Source organism: Columba livia, chromosome 3 (assembly GCF_036013475.1).
Source record: "Columba livia isolate bColLiv1 breed racing homer chromosome 3, bColLiv1.pat.W.v2, whole genome shotgun sequence".
In the NCBI taxonomy this organism is placed as follows: domain Eukaryota; kingdom Metazoa; phylum Chordata; class Aves; order Columbiformes; family Columbidae; genus Columba; species Columba livia.
In genome coordinates, this window is record NC_088604.1 from 25,136,835 (window position 1) to 25,156,107 (window position 19,273).

Sequence of the window (19,273 nt, forward strand, 5' to 3'; positions counted from 1 at the left end):
CGCACACCATGACCATGGCTGTGGTTGTAGCTGGCAGCAGTAACAAGCAAGAGTTTTCTTAGTGCTTCACTTCAGACTCACAGCAGGAGTGGGAGCAAAGGAAAAAAAAAAAAAAAAAAAAAAGAAGAAGTTATTTTTTCGACTGCTAATCAATTTTAAGTGCAGGTGCCCAAATCCACGTGGCGCCAAGCAGCAATCCACCACAGCATGGAGGAGCAGCCCGGCACCCCCGCCTCAGGGGTTTGCTGTAGCCGGTTACTGCGCGCTGGAGCCCAAGCGGGAGGAAGGGGGCACAGGCCCGGGCCCACTCCCGCTCCTGCGTGACCCCCACGGGCTGCCTGATCGGCCGCGACAACTCCGGGCCCGGCCCCCCAGGCCTGGCGAGGCGGAGCCACGGCGCCGCCCGCCCATCCCGGAAGTCAGCCCTCAGCCGCCGAGCGGCCGCCTTCCTGCCGGCGCGGCTCCTCCTCCGGACGGGCAATATGGTGGCGGAGGCGGCGCAGGGGGAACGGTGAGCAGGCGCCGGTGTCCTCTCCCGCACCTCTCTCCCTGCCTAACGGCGGCCGCCGCTTTCCCGCCCGCCTGGCGGGTGTGCCCAGCGCGGCTGGCGATGCGGTCGGCGGGGCCGCCGGGCTGTGAGTGAGCGCGCTGCCCATGTGGGTGTCCCGGTGAGGCCGGGGGGCAGCGGGAAGATGCTGCTGTCGCTGGTGCTGCACACGTACTCCATGCGCTACGTCCTGCCCGCCGCTGTCATGATGGGCACGGCGCCCACCTACATGCTGGCCTGGGGCGCCTGGCGGCTGCTCTCCGCCGTGCTGCCCGCCCGCTTCTACCGCGAGGTGGACGACCGCCTCTACACCATCTACCAGAGCATGGTGCTCTTCTTCTTCGAGAACTACACGGGCGTGCAGGTGAGCCGGGTGGGGAGGGCCCCCTGGAGACCCGTTGGGGAGCGGCCATCGGTGCTGTCGGCCCCGCTCCCGCCGGCCGGCGCCCACCCCGTGCCTCTTCTCAGGCCGTGGGGCAGGCGGGGCGGTTCGGCTCGGAGGGCCCGCTCGCCGCCATGCAAGGTCGGCTCGGAGGAGCAGGTGTGGGCTGTGGCCTTCCTAACCCCGGGCCGGCGGGAGCTGCGAGCTCGCTGGGGACGGTCACGTTTCACAGCCGCTGTGGCTCCTCCAGTGATGCTTTTCATGGGGTGTCGGTGTTATGTTCGTTTTGCAGGTTGGGAAGATGGAAGGGATTGCGACATCGGTCGTGCTCTGTCAGCACTCAATGGCAGCCTCCCTGGTACACCTGAACACGGTGGGCTGTGTTGCACATATGTAGTATTAAATTAGTAGCAGATAAGAAAATCAGCTCTAATCATAGAATCATTTGGTTGGAAGATACCCTCAGGATCACCGTAACCGAACTCCAGCACTAAACCATGTCCATAAGAGCCTCATCTATACATCTTTTTAAACACCTCCAGGGATAGTGACTCTACCATTTCCCTGGGCAGCCTGTTCCAATGCTTCATAACCCTTTCCATGAAGAAATGTTTCCTAATATCCAATCTGAACGTTCCCTGGTGCAACTTGAGGCCATTTCTTCGTGTCCTGTCACTTGCTACTTGGAAGAAGAGATCAACACCTTCCATGCTACAACCTCTTTTCTGGTAGTTGTAGGCAGTCTCCCCTCAGCCTTCTTCTCTCCAGGCTAAACAGCCCCAGTTCCGTCAACCGCTCCTCATAAGACTTGTGCTCCAGGCCCTAGTAATTATACTTAATACACCTGTGAGTTTTTAATAGATTACTCTACCTCTGAATTATTGCAGCATCTCAGTTCTCATGCAGGCTGCCCACTGTCAGTCTTTTACCATTAAATTTTGGATCAGCTATGAATTGCAATTATTCAATACCTCAGAAACTGAAGTCCAAGGTTTCAGTTTAATAAGTTGAAATTGGAGGCCTCTCTTGTGTGACCTGAGGGGTATTTGCGTTCAAGTAATAATACTTCACTTATCTCCCAAAGTGTTAAATGTTTGAGAGGTTATGTATTTGTCTGCAATTTTAGAAGTATATAAGGAGACTTAATTCTACTTTTAAAAAATAGTTATGTAAATTTCAGGTGCTTGCTGCACTTACACCTGACTTTCAAAACTGTCCGGGCATACAGAAATGTATTTGAAGTTAGCGTCAGCTGTAGGTGCTTGAGAGTGAAGAACAAGTGCTTACGTGTTAACTGGCAGGTGACAGAGCTGGTACAAATAGGCCCTTTTTCATATTTACAGCTAAGGTATTAACCCACTGTCTTACGAGCAGGGAGGGAACTGGGGCTGGATGTTGGGAGACGTTTCTTCACGGGCAGGGTTGTGAAACATTGGAACAGGCTGCCCAGGGAAGGGGTGGAGTCGCCATCCCTAGAGGTGTTTAAAAGATGTATAGATGAGGCTCTTAGGGACATGGTTCAGAGTCAGGTTGTGGTCAGACTCGATGATCTTAAAACTGTCTTCTAACCAAAATGATTCTGTGATTTCTTTCACAATCACGTTAGGTGCCCCCAAATTTCCACTTGAGCTTTAGGCCGCAGCTCATGCCTGTTCTCTTGGAAAGCCCCAAAGTCAGCTAAAGATAGAAAAATTGCACAGTTTGAGGTCAAGGTGAATAGAATGGATAGAAAATGGAAGTTAGGTCTTCTTTTAGTGGTAATTAGTTTCTTATTCAGGTTGTAACTCACGTGATTTCACCATTGCATCTTGTCCAAATTTGTTAACTTGTGAACTGGTGATTTACATACCTGTTTGGGTGGTGGTGTGTTTTTTGTTTGATCATGGGTTTTTTTGTTTTGTTTTTGTTTTGTTTTTTTGAAAAGGGGAGCAGTGATTCACAGATTGAGTACTTACTTCTTTATCTGCCTTTTTATGTAGCATCTTTAATGCAGGTATCTTGATGTGTAGTAACACACTTTGGTCATTAGCTGCTGTAGAAGTATAGTAGTTTAATTTAACCTGTTTAAAGAATGAGAGACAAAAATCAGGATATAAATTGTAACAAAAAAGTTACTCTAATTTCATACAAAGAGTGTGTGCAGGGTAGCAACCACTTTGAACTTTTGATAAGAACTTTTATCAAAAGTAATGCCTGATTTAAAGGTACAGAAAGGAAAATTCTAACCAAGATAAAAAACCAAAAAGGCAGTCATTGCCTGTTGACCTCTGTTTTCTTTTGTTCCGTTGATAGAACTTCATCCACACACAAAAAAATTGGTGGAAGACAGTACAGGTGATCACTTATGGCAATATTAGAAGAGATGCTTTGTTACGGTGAGCAACAGATGATATTATGAGAAGAGATGATATATGCAAAGCTGAAATAAAGGGCAATAGAAACAAAAAAGAGAGCCCACAAAGCCAAAGTGGCATTTGTCATAGGATAAATAGTAACTGAGACTGAAAAGTAAATACAAACAGGGAAAATATGATGCATATGTGGAGAGGCAAGAGGCAGAATCCTTAAAATTCATGTATCGTTTAACTGGAAGATATTTCCACATTTGTTTAAGGAGGAGAAACAAAGTCCTTTGGACCTAGACCTACTCTTGTGAACAGTGACCACGTTTAACTTGAAGCTCACAATGGAAAGTTAAGTATGTGCCTGAGTGTTTGAGATTGGAATGGTAACCTGAGAGCTACTGTGAACTGGCTGTTTTAAGCATGTAATTAGATGCAGAAGTCATTAAACTTAATCCCCCAAAACAACGCTAGAATAGTAATTTGCGTGGTTTCATAAAGGCAGCTCTATGGCTTTACCATTATTAAAGCATTGTAATAGCCATGGGAGAGAGGAATTCGGCAGCTCTTTCAGGTCTATTAATTTATTCAATCAATTGAAATGTGCTGGGATTTTTTTTTTTTTAACTGCGTAAATGGGAGGCCAGCAATGTCATCCATCAGAATACTGGGTCTTGTTGCGGAGTCTCACTGAAGTTGTTAGGATTATACTGGTGCCTAAGTGGCTTACTGAAGCAAAGCCTTAAGTGACTTTTTCTTAGCACTGCCACCGTCTTGCCCTATAGAAGAAAATCTTTAATGTTATGTACTGTTTAGCACTCCAAGCCAGTTGTGAATATTTGGGATGTCTGATGTTAAAATAATTTTGCTGAAATTCCAAGTACTGTGAGTGGAGACTTAATAGAATAAAGTTGGTTTGGATCATGAACAGATTATTTTTTGACTGAATGAAATACTAGTGTATCTTGATACTTCTTTTTCTATTTATCTGTCAGGAAGTTATGTTTCTGTGTATAATCTACTGTTAGTCCATCAAGTATCTGAATTGGTCACACCCTCATGATGTATTAAGTCACCATCTCTGGAGGTATTTAAAAGACATGTAGATGGGGTTCTTAGGGGCATGGTGTAGAGGTGGACTTGGCAGTGTTAGGTCAACGGTTGGACTCAGTGATCTTAACGGTAATTTCCAACCAAATGATTCTATGATTCTGTTTTTCTTTATTCTTCTTGACTTGAATGTCTTTAGTCAAGTTTATTAAACCAAAAACTTTAGTTCATGCTAGGAAGGCATTTTTATCTTTGTAGCAAATGCTTTTCAGTTGTTTAATGTAACTAAATAAGGTGATAGCCAGAACTACATGACAGAAAATTTTGAAAGACTAATAATTCCTTTTCTCTTAAGTACTGGACTTGAGATCTAAAATAATTACAGAGCTATAATTGCTGTGAACCCTTAATGAGTGTTTATATTCTAGAGAGTGGCTCATGAAGCAGCTGTAACAGCTTATTACTTTCTCATACTGTAAATACTTCCCCTTTTAAAATTTTGGGTCAGACCTGTTTGGATTTTGTTTGGTTGGTTTAGGTTTTTTTTTTTCCACCAAAATGATTTGTTTTACAAAGCCTAAAAGAACTTGAACTAAGATGGAATCAGTTTAGGTTTCCCAATGACATTAGAATTCTGTTAATGGATTGCCAAAAGTGGCCTTTTAGCTGACTATCCTGCAAGAGTTGGCTGCAGAAAACTGAATAGCCAGTATTTAGAGTACAAAAAGCAATCCAGAAAATACCATTCCTGTAAATGAGGTAAACTGAACAAAACCGGTATGACTATAAAGTGAAATCCTATAATTCTGTGTTTGTCAGTGCAATTACAGTTTAGCAGATATCCATGAATTTTATTAGGGAGCTATAAATACGTAAAATTAATCTATATGTGGCATTGTGACAGTTCTGTTCAACAGTCTACAGGATTATAAACTTACAGCGATGAAAATCTGTGAATGTGGTCTGTTGGAAATGACATAGAGAGAATGGCCCTGCTTTGGCCCTGTGCTGCTTTTTAATGCAAATGTGGTGGTGTTGCCTTGTGCTACAGTACTCATGTCTAGAAAGAATATATACAAGATTCTTGAACTCTGTGTAAAGTGAGTAGTAGGTCTTGGAGAGCAAAGGGTGTTAATTTTATCAGTGATGAGCCAAAGCAGTCACTGACACAAACAGGTGCAACTGAAGCACTTTGGAGACTTGCATTTGCTTGTGCTAATAGTAGATGTGGCTGCAAGTTTCTAAATTATCAAGTAGCCTGTGAACAGTGGTTGTGTTACTGTTCTTGTCTTTACTGTGTTAAGAAAGTCTGTTCTCTTATATTTCATACAGACAATAAAAAGTTGCATCTTGCCATAGAATGCGAAAACCCAAGTGACTGCAAATGTGCCTGTGATTAGGACGGCTGAAGGGCTGAAAGGACTAGTAATTCAGTATGATGAATGCTGTCATCTCTCTGTGACCCTTAGCATCTTATCCCAGTATCTGTCAGGGTGATGAAATTAATGCCCATTGTGTTTGTGCACATGTTTTGGATCAGATGAGAACTAAATGTTCTTCAACTCCTTTCTGTTGTAATTGCGTTTGCTATTTTGTATTGAGTGGCGGTGAAGAAATAATAATGAAATCATCACTCGGAGTGCTTCCTAAAGGATCATTTTCCATCTGAAGGGTTTTAACAATTGAGTAAAATCCATGACTGAATTAATGTGCATGGATTTTGTTCAGTGCTTGTGTCAGCTCTTCCCTGCCCTCACTTCCTGCTGAATAGGAGTTTTTGGAATTGGTGCTTTCATTAAAGGCATTATGAAATTCTGGTTTTCATTGTTGTTATGGGACTCTGGAAGGGCTGTGAGAATCAGATGCTACCTCAGTGTTGTTTAGCAGACCTGTAGTATTTCTAACTATTTTAGAAAGTAGTGTGATGTTGAACTCTTGACGATGTTTTCCAGCAGAGTAGAGCCTGAGCTGTGTTGGATGTCATGACTTTTTAGGTAATCTGTGAGGAGAGCTTGGGATGGATGCTTAGTCTTTTAGCTATCGGCCTATTTGCACAGGAAGAGGGGGTTACAAGGTCTGTGCCCATCTCCATTCCCAGGATAGCAGCCAGACAAGGTGACTTTTACTGCAAGTACTCCCTGCTTTCCCTTTTGAAGCTGTTCAGCCATCCAACAGGTAATTCAGGAGGGCCTAAGGTGAAAGTGGGGAGCAGAAAAGGCATCACAGGTCTAATGGCCAAGTTGCAGCGTATTCATGTCAGAGAGGAACTTCTGGTTGCTGTTGGTGGGGTGAATTGTCATCTCTTAGGAGCCTGGTTCTTTCCAGAGTGGAGTGGCTTCAGAACCAGGTGTCCTCATGGCAGGGTGAACCAGGCTTTCCTGGTTCATCCCGTGCAGCTTCCAGTAGCACCTCTGGCTACTGTCCGCTCATGGTGCTGCTTTGCATAACTATGTTAGCTGTTGTGAAGCACGCTGAGGTATTTGTAACTTGTCTCATGTTTCCAATGGTAGAAATAATGAAATAAAGATCTCGGAGTGATAGAAATTTGGGGTTCAATGCTGTGCAAAGATTGAAAAGGAAGTGTAGAACATCGTGAAGTGAATCACTGCTGTGTAGTAAACTTTTGAAAGAAGCTTTTTATAATGAAATCTTTCTGCTGTGATACGAGCTCCATGAGGATGGTTTACCTTGGCTCATCTTACTAAATGTTTCAGGGCACTACTGTCTCCAGGCATATGTGTCTTTCAGAGTATCCAACAAAGTCCTGTGTGTTGTAGTAGCAGAAATTAAGTGATACGTGCTAAGCCTCAGGGATGCAGCTTTCATATTCAGATGGATGCCTAATTTTAGACTCTTACGTTCCACTGTGGTGTGAGGCAGCAAAAATAGATACATATAGGTATGTAAGCTTTGTGCTCGGTCTCTTTTAGATATTGCAAAATATATATTTGCATATATCCTAATTCTTGTTCTGTCTGCCTTTAGCTATCGTTCTGAAGGTAAAAATAAAGTCTTTCATGACTCCCATTTGTTGGAAAATCAGCATCAGTTCAGGTATGCTGCAGCTTCTGCCCTGAGGCAATCCAGATATAATTTAGTATGGGGAGATTCCACATTCAGTGCTGGTCCTGATCGTCCCCCATGTCCTGCCTGACGCATGAAAAATAAATATATAAAAACTGGGGTCTATTAGAAATCGGATACCTGAACCAAAACTGCTGTTTGGGTTCATAAATTAGAAGCTTTGTGAAAATATATGCCTAGCATATATTTTCTAATTAGCAAGTCACAACTGAATCTGAATTTTATATCAGCCTTATCAAGTAGAGTCTGCAATTTAAAACTGATATTTATGTCTACATTTTAAAGTTAGCTACATATATTAATGAAAAAGCCAAGTATTTGTCAGGTAGAAAGAGCTAAGGAGTCAAAGGGCAGGTTTGAATGCACTTAGAAATTCTGATTCCAACTATTTGGCCAGTAAGTTTTGTAATCTAATGGTTTGATTTTAAAATTTTCTATTTAAAATGTATTAATTTGAATGTTGTAAGATTTATAGTGTATTCAGTTTTTAAAATAAATTGTCCTGATTTTGCATAATTTGTTACATTTGAAAATACAAACAGTATTTATAACTTAAAAAAAAAAAATCAACTTTGAAAAAAAAAAACAAACAAACAAACAAAAAAACCAACCAACCAAACAAACAAAAAAAGAACCTGCATGGGTTTGATACATTTTCCTCTTTTTGCATTTGTCTGTGTTTGGGTAGATATTGGGCCATGGAGTTTCACAGTGCTCCTCCATGCCCTTTCATTTTGCTTACATAATACATCCAGATACTTTATGTAAGGATGATTGTTAATTGAGAAGTATTTTTTTCTCCTGGTACTCTACCATCAGACACTGTTCTTGCTAAGAGAATATTCTATTCATAGTTCAGTATTTGACTCCAGTTCTTTCAAACTATTTACCTCAGGCTTACAGGGAATCTTCTTTTTCTCAGTTTTCGTTGTGTTAGGTAAAGTAGGCTCAGATGTCAGGGATTTTGACATTACAATTATGAGGAAGCGTATCTTCTCAGGGAAAAATGATTCTTTAATCTTTGTTCTGTCAATTTGAATTTATACTATGAAGAGATTTGGGATAAAAAAGCAGGGAAATTATTTTCTTTTGTTCATTTCATTGCTGTCACATATTATTACTTGTCATCTTCCCTGTTACAACTAGCTCCTCAGTGTGGGATTGAGAAATCGTATCATTTATGCTAGTTTTATTTTCTTGTTGTTTGTTTGTTTTTGAATGTAAAATCAGCCACCCGTGATCTGGTCGAATCTGAATCTGTACTTGAGTGCATATGTAGATGCATAGAAAAATAATTATTTTGGATGACTTTGAACTGTATTGTGGTAGTTGTGGTAGTTTTTCCTTTGACACTTACAGATTGACTTGGAGACTTATCCCATCCCATTTTCTAATGCTCCTTGTGATTGTGAGGGCATGCAAGGGCACGTGTTTCTTTTGGCACAAGCAAACATGATGCACAGTCCCAAGCAGCTGCAGGTGAACTGGCTCATTCACACACTGCAGTGGTGTGCAGATATTGGAGTGATTTTAACAGTGGCTATTTTTTGGGGCTGATTCAGGTCTGGAGGCTGATAAGTTGCAGCTCGCTCAGATACCTGCCTGTGTGTTCTCTTCTGCTGTGTAGTGATTCCTTTGCCTCACCTTGAAAGTCCATAGTGCTTAAATTCTAAATACTTACTGTAAATAACATCTGAAGGAGCTTCCAAAAATCTTATTGCGCAATCACAAGCAGAGGACACAGAGGTTTCTTAATCTTCCCCTTTCCCATGCGTGTTGGCTCATTGATAACTCTGCACCGGTACCGTCTGTACTTCATACAAATGCTTGTACGAGTATTACAGATAAAGATAGGTTTGACTCCTGCTTGGAATCCTTGACATTTGGAACCAAAGTTCCTATTAGAAAGAGCTCTAGCTAGGGGCCACTGCAAACTGCCACAAGGATTCCTGCTTCTGGCTGGTGTGAGGCACACAAAGGATGATATTTCCATAATGTGCCAAGCCAACACAGTTGTTATTTTGAGGGGAATGGATGGGATAGGACATGGACAATAAACAGTAGTTACATTAAATGTGGGTCACTCTTTCCTTTCTTTTAAGGAAATTACTAAAATCTACAGGCAGAAATCTTCAGAGGTGCCAAAGCTTTATGATGGAGACTATTTCTCTCCTAATGAAACATATGGAATGTTTCCTTTCATTCTTGTGCTAGAAGGCATGTTCAGGTTTTCTTTAATACCAAGATGCCAGATGTTCAGAAAACCTTCCTGTTGAAATGTCAGCCTATAAATAATCTCCTCTCACATGGGCTATATATGTTTGAAATATGTGCAGTACTTATTAAAAAAATGTAATTACTGGTGATTCTATGTTTAAAGTTATTTAGATGCTCTGACTTTGACTTTCCCAAGTGGTCGCTGATTGTAATTGTGGCCTGCTTCATGGTCCATGCCATAGAACTGCACTGTAATCAAAAGCAAGTAATTTTCAGAAAGATTCAGTAAATTATTTAGCCACTGAAAACAGGAAGGATTTTTTCAGAATTTAGATGCCAAAATCTTAAAATTATGTTCATGATAAGTTCTGCTTTTTTTCTCTCACCAAGACTGAAATAGTTAAGTTATACAAATGTTTTCTTTTTTTAAGGCAGATAGCTAAGGAGTCCAGGCAGGAATGAAGTAATTTTGGGTGCTGAAAGCAAAGTTCCAAATCCATGTGTAGCCCTGATCAGAATCCAGAAGCAAAGCTCCTGAATCTACAGAGTACTGACATATGATATTTAACATATGCTGGCAGGACTGGGGACCTCAAAAAAAACCAAACAAAACAACAAACTTACAGCTTTTTTATTTCTATGTAAAAAAACAAAGCCCAAAAGGGAATAAATTATGGTACCTCTCTTTAACTTAATAAGTTAGAGCAGAAACTAATATGATGAGATGCATCAGTTCAGTTCTTTCTACATACGCATATCCCCACCATTTCTTTGAAAAAGATTATTTAGCAGTTTGTTTCCAGAAGAGAGAATCCCTGCTCCATAGATGTGCTTTCTAACAGCGGTGGGCAGAATGTTAGGATGCGATAGGATGTAGGATCTGCATCTGCTGTCAGTGGGCTGGGTTCTGGCAATGCAAAGCTGGCAGGCTCAGCGTCACAGACTTTGAGGATCCTCTTTGCAGCACTGAGCGCCCCCGGCAGCCAAGAGCTCCTGCTTCTGGTGGATGTGCCACGGGCAACCACTGGAATGCTTTTGTTGAATCTAGTCAGGGACTATTGTTTAAATATGCCTAAACTAACTGAAATTGCCCCGACATACTTGTTATTGTGGGAACTCATTTTCTTTGTAATTAGCCTTTTGCTCAGATTAGAAATTCCAGTTATTATGGATGTTTCCCAGAACTTCTTTGCTCTACCACGTGCCCCATCTCTAGACAACAGTCACCACCTGAAACACCCTCTGAATGAGAAGTTGCAAAACTATACACATCTTTCTCTAGGCAATGTTAAAATGGTGTGAATAAAGTGGTTTGTAATGTTCTGCTCTAAATAACCATCCAGGGTTTTGGGGAGGACTGTGAGGAAAGGTGTGTAATGCTGCTGTAAGATCAAGTCCTTCACATCTCAGTCCTCTCTGCAGCATCTGTGAAAGCTGCAGGCGGGTTGGCATTGGAAACAAAACTAGTCCAACTAAACATGTGGTATTGCTCATCTGTTGACAAATGTCTCATTCATTTTACAGGATTGTGTGTGTTTTTTGAAGTTTTTTAGAATTACTGTAACCCTGTTAAGAATATTCAGAATAACAGGGATTATCGGCATTATTTAGTCTCCTGCTGTAGCTGGGTGTTCTGTGTACATACTTTTTAGTCAACTTTTCTCTGTAGGAGGCCCTTTCAGCTTTTACTTTAAAATAAGTGTGGTAGAATAAGACTCTAAAGCTGTATTTTTACTGACAAGGATATTATAAGTATTTGTTTTAGCTCACAGGGTAACTGCATTTCCTTTAAGATTTTGTTGATTCTGGTTCTTCCAGAAGTAGCTTTCCCCTAATTCAGGGTTCGATTATCTTTAATTCAGCTGAGAAACTGTAAAGCCTTTACATTCAGCATCGGAACTAGCCTTCTATACATGTAGCTAATTACATTGAATGAAGCATAACTACCATGTTTATAACAGTTTGCAAATTTAGACACTAAGACTAAAGGCTGGTATGAAAGCAGAAATGTACAAACTTCATAGTTAACATCAGATGGTATGATTCAGTCCTGCATAATCCATATATGTTCCTAATATATCCTTCTTACAAAAGGGAAATAAAATGGCAGTAACAATTTTTCTTTTTAAGTTCTCTGCTTTCTGGTTCAATCAAGTGAATGATTAAAAAAAAAATAATAATAAATAAATAAAAAAGAATTACATTCAGGAATCTTCTCAATATTCCCCAGAGCTCAGTCTCTTGGCAGTGGTATTCTTCACTGAACTACAGTAAAAGACATAGCTGTAAAATACGTGGGTGAACTCTCTGCTTCAATAAAACGGATTGCATTGTGATTTTATGGTTTGATGCTGAGCCTGAACAGCACACTTCAGGCTTGTGCAGTTACATGTTGAACAGATAGTCTCTTTAACTGAAGAGGTTATGAGGTGTAGCAATAATATGACCATTACCTAAAAAACTGTATGACCTTAAACCATTTTTAGAAAAATGATACTTAAATGTAAACTTTTTTTTCCAGGTCTAGAGAAACAATTTAAAACTAAACCATGAAAAGGCCTTTTGCATACTTTCCTACTCGTGTTCCTTATGCTGTAGGCAAGTGAAACCCGTATCTGTCAAATGCAAATAAAAGTGCTTCTCTGTCTTCTGTGAAGAAAAGTAAAAGTTTGAAATTCTTATAGTAGGACATCTGAAAACCTGAGAAATTTGTCAGCACTGAGTAAAAGTTCCCCATTTGTATCCTAAGTCTGCTTCCTTGTGCTTTCTCTAGAAGCTCAAAGGACTGGTTGTGTCTTCAGGCAGGTTTTTAGACTCAGAGAGAATGTAAACAACTTCCCATAAGACGTTTGCAGCGGTGCTGCAGAAGTCAGCTTGCAAAGGGTTTCATGTTGACTTCAGAAGCCGTATTTGGTGGTTGCTTTTGGTGGTTTGTTGATGCAAGCTTCACCCTTTCACCACAAAATTATATCCAGACTTTTTAACAAACAGATGAGAAATACATCTTGTAATACTATTTATTTTAATAAGCACTCACGTTATAGTAGTGCCCAGCTAACAAAGACACTCCTGTCCCAGAGGGCATGCATTCCCAGTTATGAAAGTAGTCAGGAAAAAATAGCTAAATGGAGAGAAGTGTAAGTTGTGAGGATAGCACAGCTGAGTATATGAAATTTGTATGGTTGTTTTTAAATGAAGTGCTGATGTCTTGAATGTTCTGTTTCTCCTCTCGTCTTCCAGGGGAGGGAAGGAATGTTCCCCTGCTATTATTTTATGCGTATCCTATGCGTTTGTGCTTCTTTCCAGTTGCTGTTGCCTGGGCTGGAAGGTGACCTTCCTGATCAGGATGTTGCACCTCCTCTGCAAAGTGCCCCAGTGCACATCAGTTTTGTTGAAGTAACAGCAAAGAAGGGAACATCATTCTGTAATTCATACCTGGTTCCTTCGAATGAAGGGAGGAGGGTTAAGGAACCAGTGTGCTTGTAGATATGTGATAGGACATCAGATGAGATGGACTGAGTTTTTATCACCGATAGCCAGCTGTGTTGCCTTACTACCACTGAAGCAGAAGCACCAGATTTTCTTGCAGGTCGGCTTGTGATCTGCTCACGTTATCAAGCACATCCAATTATCAATTTAAGGTAATCTCTTTGACAGGAGTTAGTTGTGGTCACCAGTTGACCTGCAAGCAGGTCTTCTGATAGTGTGATTACTTTTACCTCTGGAGTTATTTTTGTCATGGCCCTGTTTACTGAGCTGATGTAGCTAAGGATGTGATTAAATGATCTGTTTAATTTTTTTTTGGTGTGTGCAGATTTCACAAACAAGAAATAAATCTCTGTGTCTAAGTTCGGAGTGTCCACCTTTTTGCAGTGAAACCCTATGCAAATTATGAGTTATTCAGGTGTGGCTTCCATGCAGGACTGTTTTACATAGCTATGTGACCTACTGTGTGAGTACAGCCCTAGTTGAATATGTTGCACTGCAAAAAGCAGAAGCTGCTCAGGAAGCTGAAACTGGTGTCACCAGATCACCCAGAAGCTGCTGTTTGCACGCCTAGATCAATCTGTCAGTGAACTGGTGAATTCTCCCATCAGGAGAACTTGTAACCTCCTGCTGGTGAATCAGAGTTTCATCTGGCCAGGACGCTCTGAGGTGTGCCTTGTGCCCACTGACTGTGTGACCGTCTTGGTGTGTGGCATCCAGGGTAGCTGGGTACCAGCCTTCCCGCAGCAGCTGTTGGTGTTCAGTTTCCTTTCTTTGAGATCTCACTGAATTGAGTTTGACAGCACTGCTACATAAGCAGATGTGAAACACCCATATCAACAATAACTCTATTACCTGTTATTGTGAACTGGGCTGTGAAACAACCAAAACATGGCTAAAAGCACACATTTTAGTGTTCTATACCCAAGCAATGTTTGCAATGTTAGATTGCAAATCTGCACTTCAAATATGTTCCCTCAAATCTCTGCTTATTTTGGCTTGCTGAGTTGTTCTTCCTTTTAACTTGTTTTCTTTGCTTGACTTCATTGTGCCTTAAAAAAAAAAAAAAAAATAAAGAAAACCCACAAGATAAAACAACGGAGCATCACCTATTCAAATGAATAGATTCCTCACTTCATTGTGGCAGGACATCTATTTTCTCAGTCTTTCAAGCTGATACATGGGTAGAATGCACGTATAGTGTGGCATTTGGAGAGTTGTGAATGAAATATCAGAAACACCAGGTCCATTAGCTACCAAAACTGAAAATTGCCTCCCCAGTATGTCCTGCGCCACTTGACTATTAGGTGCTCTAGTTCACCTAGAAGCATCAGATTGGCAGAAATTAAAGGCTTGCCCCGAGGGAACTCTTCCTCTGCTAATCCACAAGCAGGTGAATGCTTCAGACATCATCTCAAAGGGAAAAGGGCAGCGTTTTTTCACAATTCAAAGCTCTCAACTGTTAGCCCTCTGTGTAGGCTCTATGAAAATTTCTGGAAACACAACAATACAACAAAAATGCTTTGGTGTCAGGAGGAGAGCTGAGTGGCTGCCCACAGAGCAGGTGTCTCCTGTGAAATCTGAAACCTCTAGAGAATGGAGGTTGAAAGTTGCTTTTCTTACCTGGTTGTAATAACACTTTACATTTGTAGCGCTCAGTTTCTATCCGTTAATGTCTAATACGTGAATAGCTGTTTGCTGCCCTTTCATGAACTGTGTAAGTTTTTTCTCGAGATCACTGCAATGGGCAGTGCTGAAGTGACGAAGTGACAGATGCTGTAGTTACAGCTGTTGCATCCTCTTAGGCTGAGCCACCTGAGCAAACAAAATAGAGTTTCCAGATTTTCTAGCTCCTTCCTTTGCTTTGAAATAAAACATCTTTTTTTTTTTTTTAATCCAGTATGAAATAATTCTAGATAGGAGAATATAGTTGGTGGGGGTGGTTGTTTTTTTGCTCTTGTGTTGGATTTTTGTCTTGGGTTTAGGTTTTTTTTGTGTTTGAGGGTTTGCTTTTTTGGGGGGGTGTGTGTTTTTTTGGATGGGGTTGTGTTTGTTTGGGGTTTTTTTTAGTACTGTACAGCAGTATGGCTATGTGCTTTATGAGTAAAAAAGTTTGGTCTGTTACATGTAAACACACAACTGTTGTGGTAAGACATAACGTTGTACGTAGAAATTGCCTACAGTAACAATGAGTGGTTGTTCCTCTGGGATTAAAAAGTGAAGTAGATCCAATCTTATTGAAATAAAAGATAATGCAGATTAACTGTGATATTGGGCAGACACAACCATACTATTTCATTTTACTCATGCAATAGTCACAAGTGAATGCTTTTAACTGCAGATCTGATTACACCAAGATTTTGACTTTGTACCTTAAAGTGGAAATTTTTACAAATTGAAGTTAGAAATAGTATATTTCAAACCCTGTTCCTTGTTTTGGGCAGCTCTTGCAGTGTCAAGGGCAGATTTCACATATTTACTGAATACCTCAGTTTGCCAATATTTGGTTTCTTGCCTCGAAAAGAAAATTTGATCAACAGTGGGGTTGCGTTTTCAAAGGAGGAAGAGCAGCATGAATGTAAACCATGCAGCTTTATGTGGGGTTTTTGTATTGCAATACAAGGCGTTACCCATCTGCTGTCCCAGGGTGACTGAGAGGTGGGCAGATTTTCTGGACATGCTCACAGGGACCTTCTGTAAGGATCAATAGGACTCAGCATAGTAAATGGTATTGATCAGGATCTGAATATTAGTTAAATCTTCCTGATAAAATTCCCAAATAGTCCAGACAAGGGAAGTGGTGATAGTAAGCAGGTAAACCTTCCAAATAGCCCTTGGGTTTTGGGTGAATGGAGTCACTTTGAAGAAGGGTGTGTGTTTAAGACAGCTAACTACTAGAAACAAGGACTACAGCTGTTGTTATTGACAGAGCAAGAGGGGAATGCTACCTACAAAGTACTGCTTGGAAAAACTAAGCTTCATTGGATAATGAAAATATTTATTAAAGGTAATTAAATGGCTGCATGAATTCTTCAATGTAGAATTGAAATGGTTTATTTAATTTCTCATTTTGTATTTGAAATAAAAGTAATTGAATTCATCCATTTTAAAAGCTGACTTGGATTACTACTTCTGCATCTTGCTTTGTAGCTGTCCTCTTAGAAGGTTATTTTGCTAGTAGGCTGTTACCTTTCAAGGGGGAAGCTGCAAGGTGAAAGGCTGTCTTTAATGTAACGAAGAATAAACATTAAAAAAACTGCTATCTGGAAGCTGAAGAGCAATTTAAATACACACCTCAATCTTGTTCTTCTTGATGGTTAAAATCACGGCAAATGTTTGAGATGTTGTTCTTGATGTAATCCAGGAAAATGTACAAATTTTAAATTGAATGGTAACATGTTTGGCTGAAGCATGCCTTATTCATTAGATGTATAAACTTAAGTGGTGTTTTTGTACGTGTCTATGGTTTCTCTTTACCTTTAATTATATTAATGTAGGAACCTTGTGCATGTAGGTCAGCTTCCGTGGAGCCAGTTCTAGGGCTGAGGCACAGGAACAAAATAGCATAAACCCTCATTAATTACTATTCACTGCTTTGTTGATAAGTCAATTGTATGCATAATGGGTACTGATTCAGTGGTGGGTGCTTTTCTGGAATGGTGTTAACTTGCTGGCAGTCTTCCTACTAAGCAGCTAATTACTGTGTTGGATCTCATCACTGCCTAATGCAATGAAAATAAGTAATAAAGTAATACTAAGTTTCTTCTTTTTTAGGTAATAATCTATGGGGATTTGCCAAAAAATAAAGAAAATGTAGTATATTTATCAAATCATCAATGCACAGGTTTGTATTTCATTTTGTTTCTCTTAGCACTTCTATAAATTTTAAAAAATCTGCTTATCTGTTTGCTACATCTCTTTTCAGTCTTGCCCTAATGAGCACGAACTTCAAGTTCAGAACTTCTAGCTCGGAAACCTTTAATGATAGTTACATGCACAACCTGCACTTTTTGTTTCATCAATGGCAATTTAAAGCTAGCTTAACTAAACCTTTGGGGCTTTTGTCTTTGCAGTTGACTGGATTATTGCAGACATGCTGGCTATCAGGCAGAATGCTCTCGGGCATGTCCGATATGTCCTGAAAGATGGGTTGAAATGGCTCCCGCTGTACGGGTGGTATTTTTCACAGGTAAGTCCATTCAGTTTTCCATTGCTGTTTGTGAGTCAAATACGTAACATGTGCTTTCCTTCCATTTATCATACGTGCTGGGAAGATGCTGTTCTGAGCTGGCACTTGTTTGTTTGAATGTGAAAACAGCTGCTTTCACTCAAGTCAGATGTGTATCTTAGTTGAGAGACAGTTATTAATGAATCTGTTTGATTTTCTAAATGTATACTTTTTATGGATGCTGTTTATGACTATAATTAAAACTGCAGAGTCTGTTAGAAGCATTTCAGAATATTCTAGAACTTTGTTCTTTTTACAGTCCAAAAACCCACTTAGCAGTAGGTGTAAACAAACTTTTTTTCTCTGTATGGGGCCTTTTTATCATGCTACAAATTGGGAGTAAATTGACATTGTTGTGCTGTACTTATTTATTTTTTCAATTGTTTGGTTTTAGCACAATATAAAAGAGGAAAACTGGACTTTAGTGTGGAGGAAAAACAGATCTCAGTCTCTGAAGGTGTCGATGGTTTTGCTTTGGACTTCAGTTAAGCAAAAACGCTGTAAACCTGAGTCTAACAGTATTCCTATTTCTACCTTTTACTTTCTTCTCTTCCTACATAATGTTCCTCTTGTTCCTTTTAGTTTGAGAGTTCAGCCTGATATCACTCAAAATTATACAGTTATTGAAGAAACAGGGGCCGTGTTCACTGTGCAGCCAGCATGCTGAGTGATGTGATCTCTAATCTGAAATGGTGGAAAACAGTGTAGATGGCATTCCCCTCCCTAAAATCCTCTCTGAATTTTTCACATCTGTTTGCTTTTTCTGAAAGCAGGACTGTTTATATATACAAATGACATAAAATGTAGGGGTGGATGTTTTTGGAAGTATTGGTATGTTTTGCTAGGTGATCAGAAATGGCTTCACAGTATTTGTCTCAGGATTTATGTGGGTGCTTAGTTGTTAGCACAGAAATTGATTGTTTTGGGTAACTGTTCCAAAGAGCCTGTTCAATAATATTTTTCTCCTTTGGCTTCTGTGTTTGATCTTTACCTGTCTCCTGAACTTTAAGTTGCTTTTTGCCTGCCTTGCCATCTGCCCCTCCCATCAAAGAAAAGGAAAAAACACTTAGAAAAATGCTTTTACTAGAATTAGGCAGTTTGAACTGTCAGCTCTGTCCAAGAGAATGGGAGATACTGAGAGAAATACTACACTGGGTATGATTTGAACTATATATTAGTTTATAAAGAAACATATTAAGAGTACACAACTACCAGTCAGATCAGTTGATAGCTATTTGAGGCAGGATAGCCCTTGGGTGGCAGTTGACTCAGACTTTGTCTCCAAGAACCTAATGTAAGGTAGATGGAGTTTAGAGGGTGCTGGGCAAGAGGAGGCACAGATCCATAAACTACCTAGTAGTGTGCTGAAGAATAGGAAGTACCTCAAACAGTGGCCTTGCTCAGCAATCAGGTGGAGCCTTGTAGGTACCTAATTTGAACAGTGGTTCAGAGTTTTGGATCGTGTCACATAAGATGCCTGTCTCTAGGGTGTGAACTGTCTCACTGTTTTATCTTCAAGCGCAGGTGGTGGTCGAGGTTCCAACTGTCTGTTCAAGTGTGTAAGAGGTTAGAGTGTCCTCTAAGATACAGAATCATAGAACAGTTCGGGTTGGAAGGAACCTTTAAAGGTCGTCTAATCCAACCCCCCTGCCATGAGCAGGGACATCTTCAACTAGATCAGGTTGCTCAGAGCCCAGTTGAGCCTGGCCTTGGATGTTTCCACGGATGGGGCATTTACCACCTCTCTGGGCAGATACAGGTTCAGTGTTTTCAGCATGGTGATAGAAAATGTTTCTTTTCTTTTGGATGAGTGCCTTAGGCAGTGAGTAGGCTGGGGCATGGATGGTTGCCATCCGTTTTTCTAAAATCACTATTTAAAGAAGACTATGCAGCAGAGAAAGGAAGAAAACTTCGCAATTTCTTTTTATTGGCAGCTT

The 19,273-nt window shown here is 40.6% G+C and overlaps 1 protein-coding gene across 4 annotated transcripts in view; it reads left to right on the forward strand.

The window, feature by feature from the left end:
• The first annotated feature begins 429 nt into the window (after positions 1–429).
• The window catches only part of AGPAT5 (1-acylglycerol-3-phosphate O-acyltransferase 5), a 58,909-nt gene continuing 40,065 nt past the window's right edge, over positions 430–19,273 (forward strand). Inside the window, exons 1-4 of one of the 4 annotated variants that reach the window (XM_065056064.1) lie at positions 430–911; positions 1,222–1,302; positions 16,883–16,952; positions 17,182–17,297. In XM_065056064.1, the coding sequence (XP_064912136.1) occupies positions 693–911; positions 1,222–1,302; positions 16,883–16,952; positions 17,182–17,297 (486 nt within the window). In that variant the 5' untranslated portion in view covers positions 430–692. The remainder of the gene's footprint in view (positions 912–1,221; positions 1,303–16,882; positions 16,953–17,181; positions 17,298–19,273) is intronic. The other 3 variants (XM_065056066.1, XM_065056065.1, XM_065056067.1) reach the window with 3 other exon arrangements.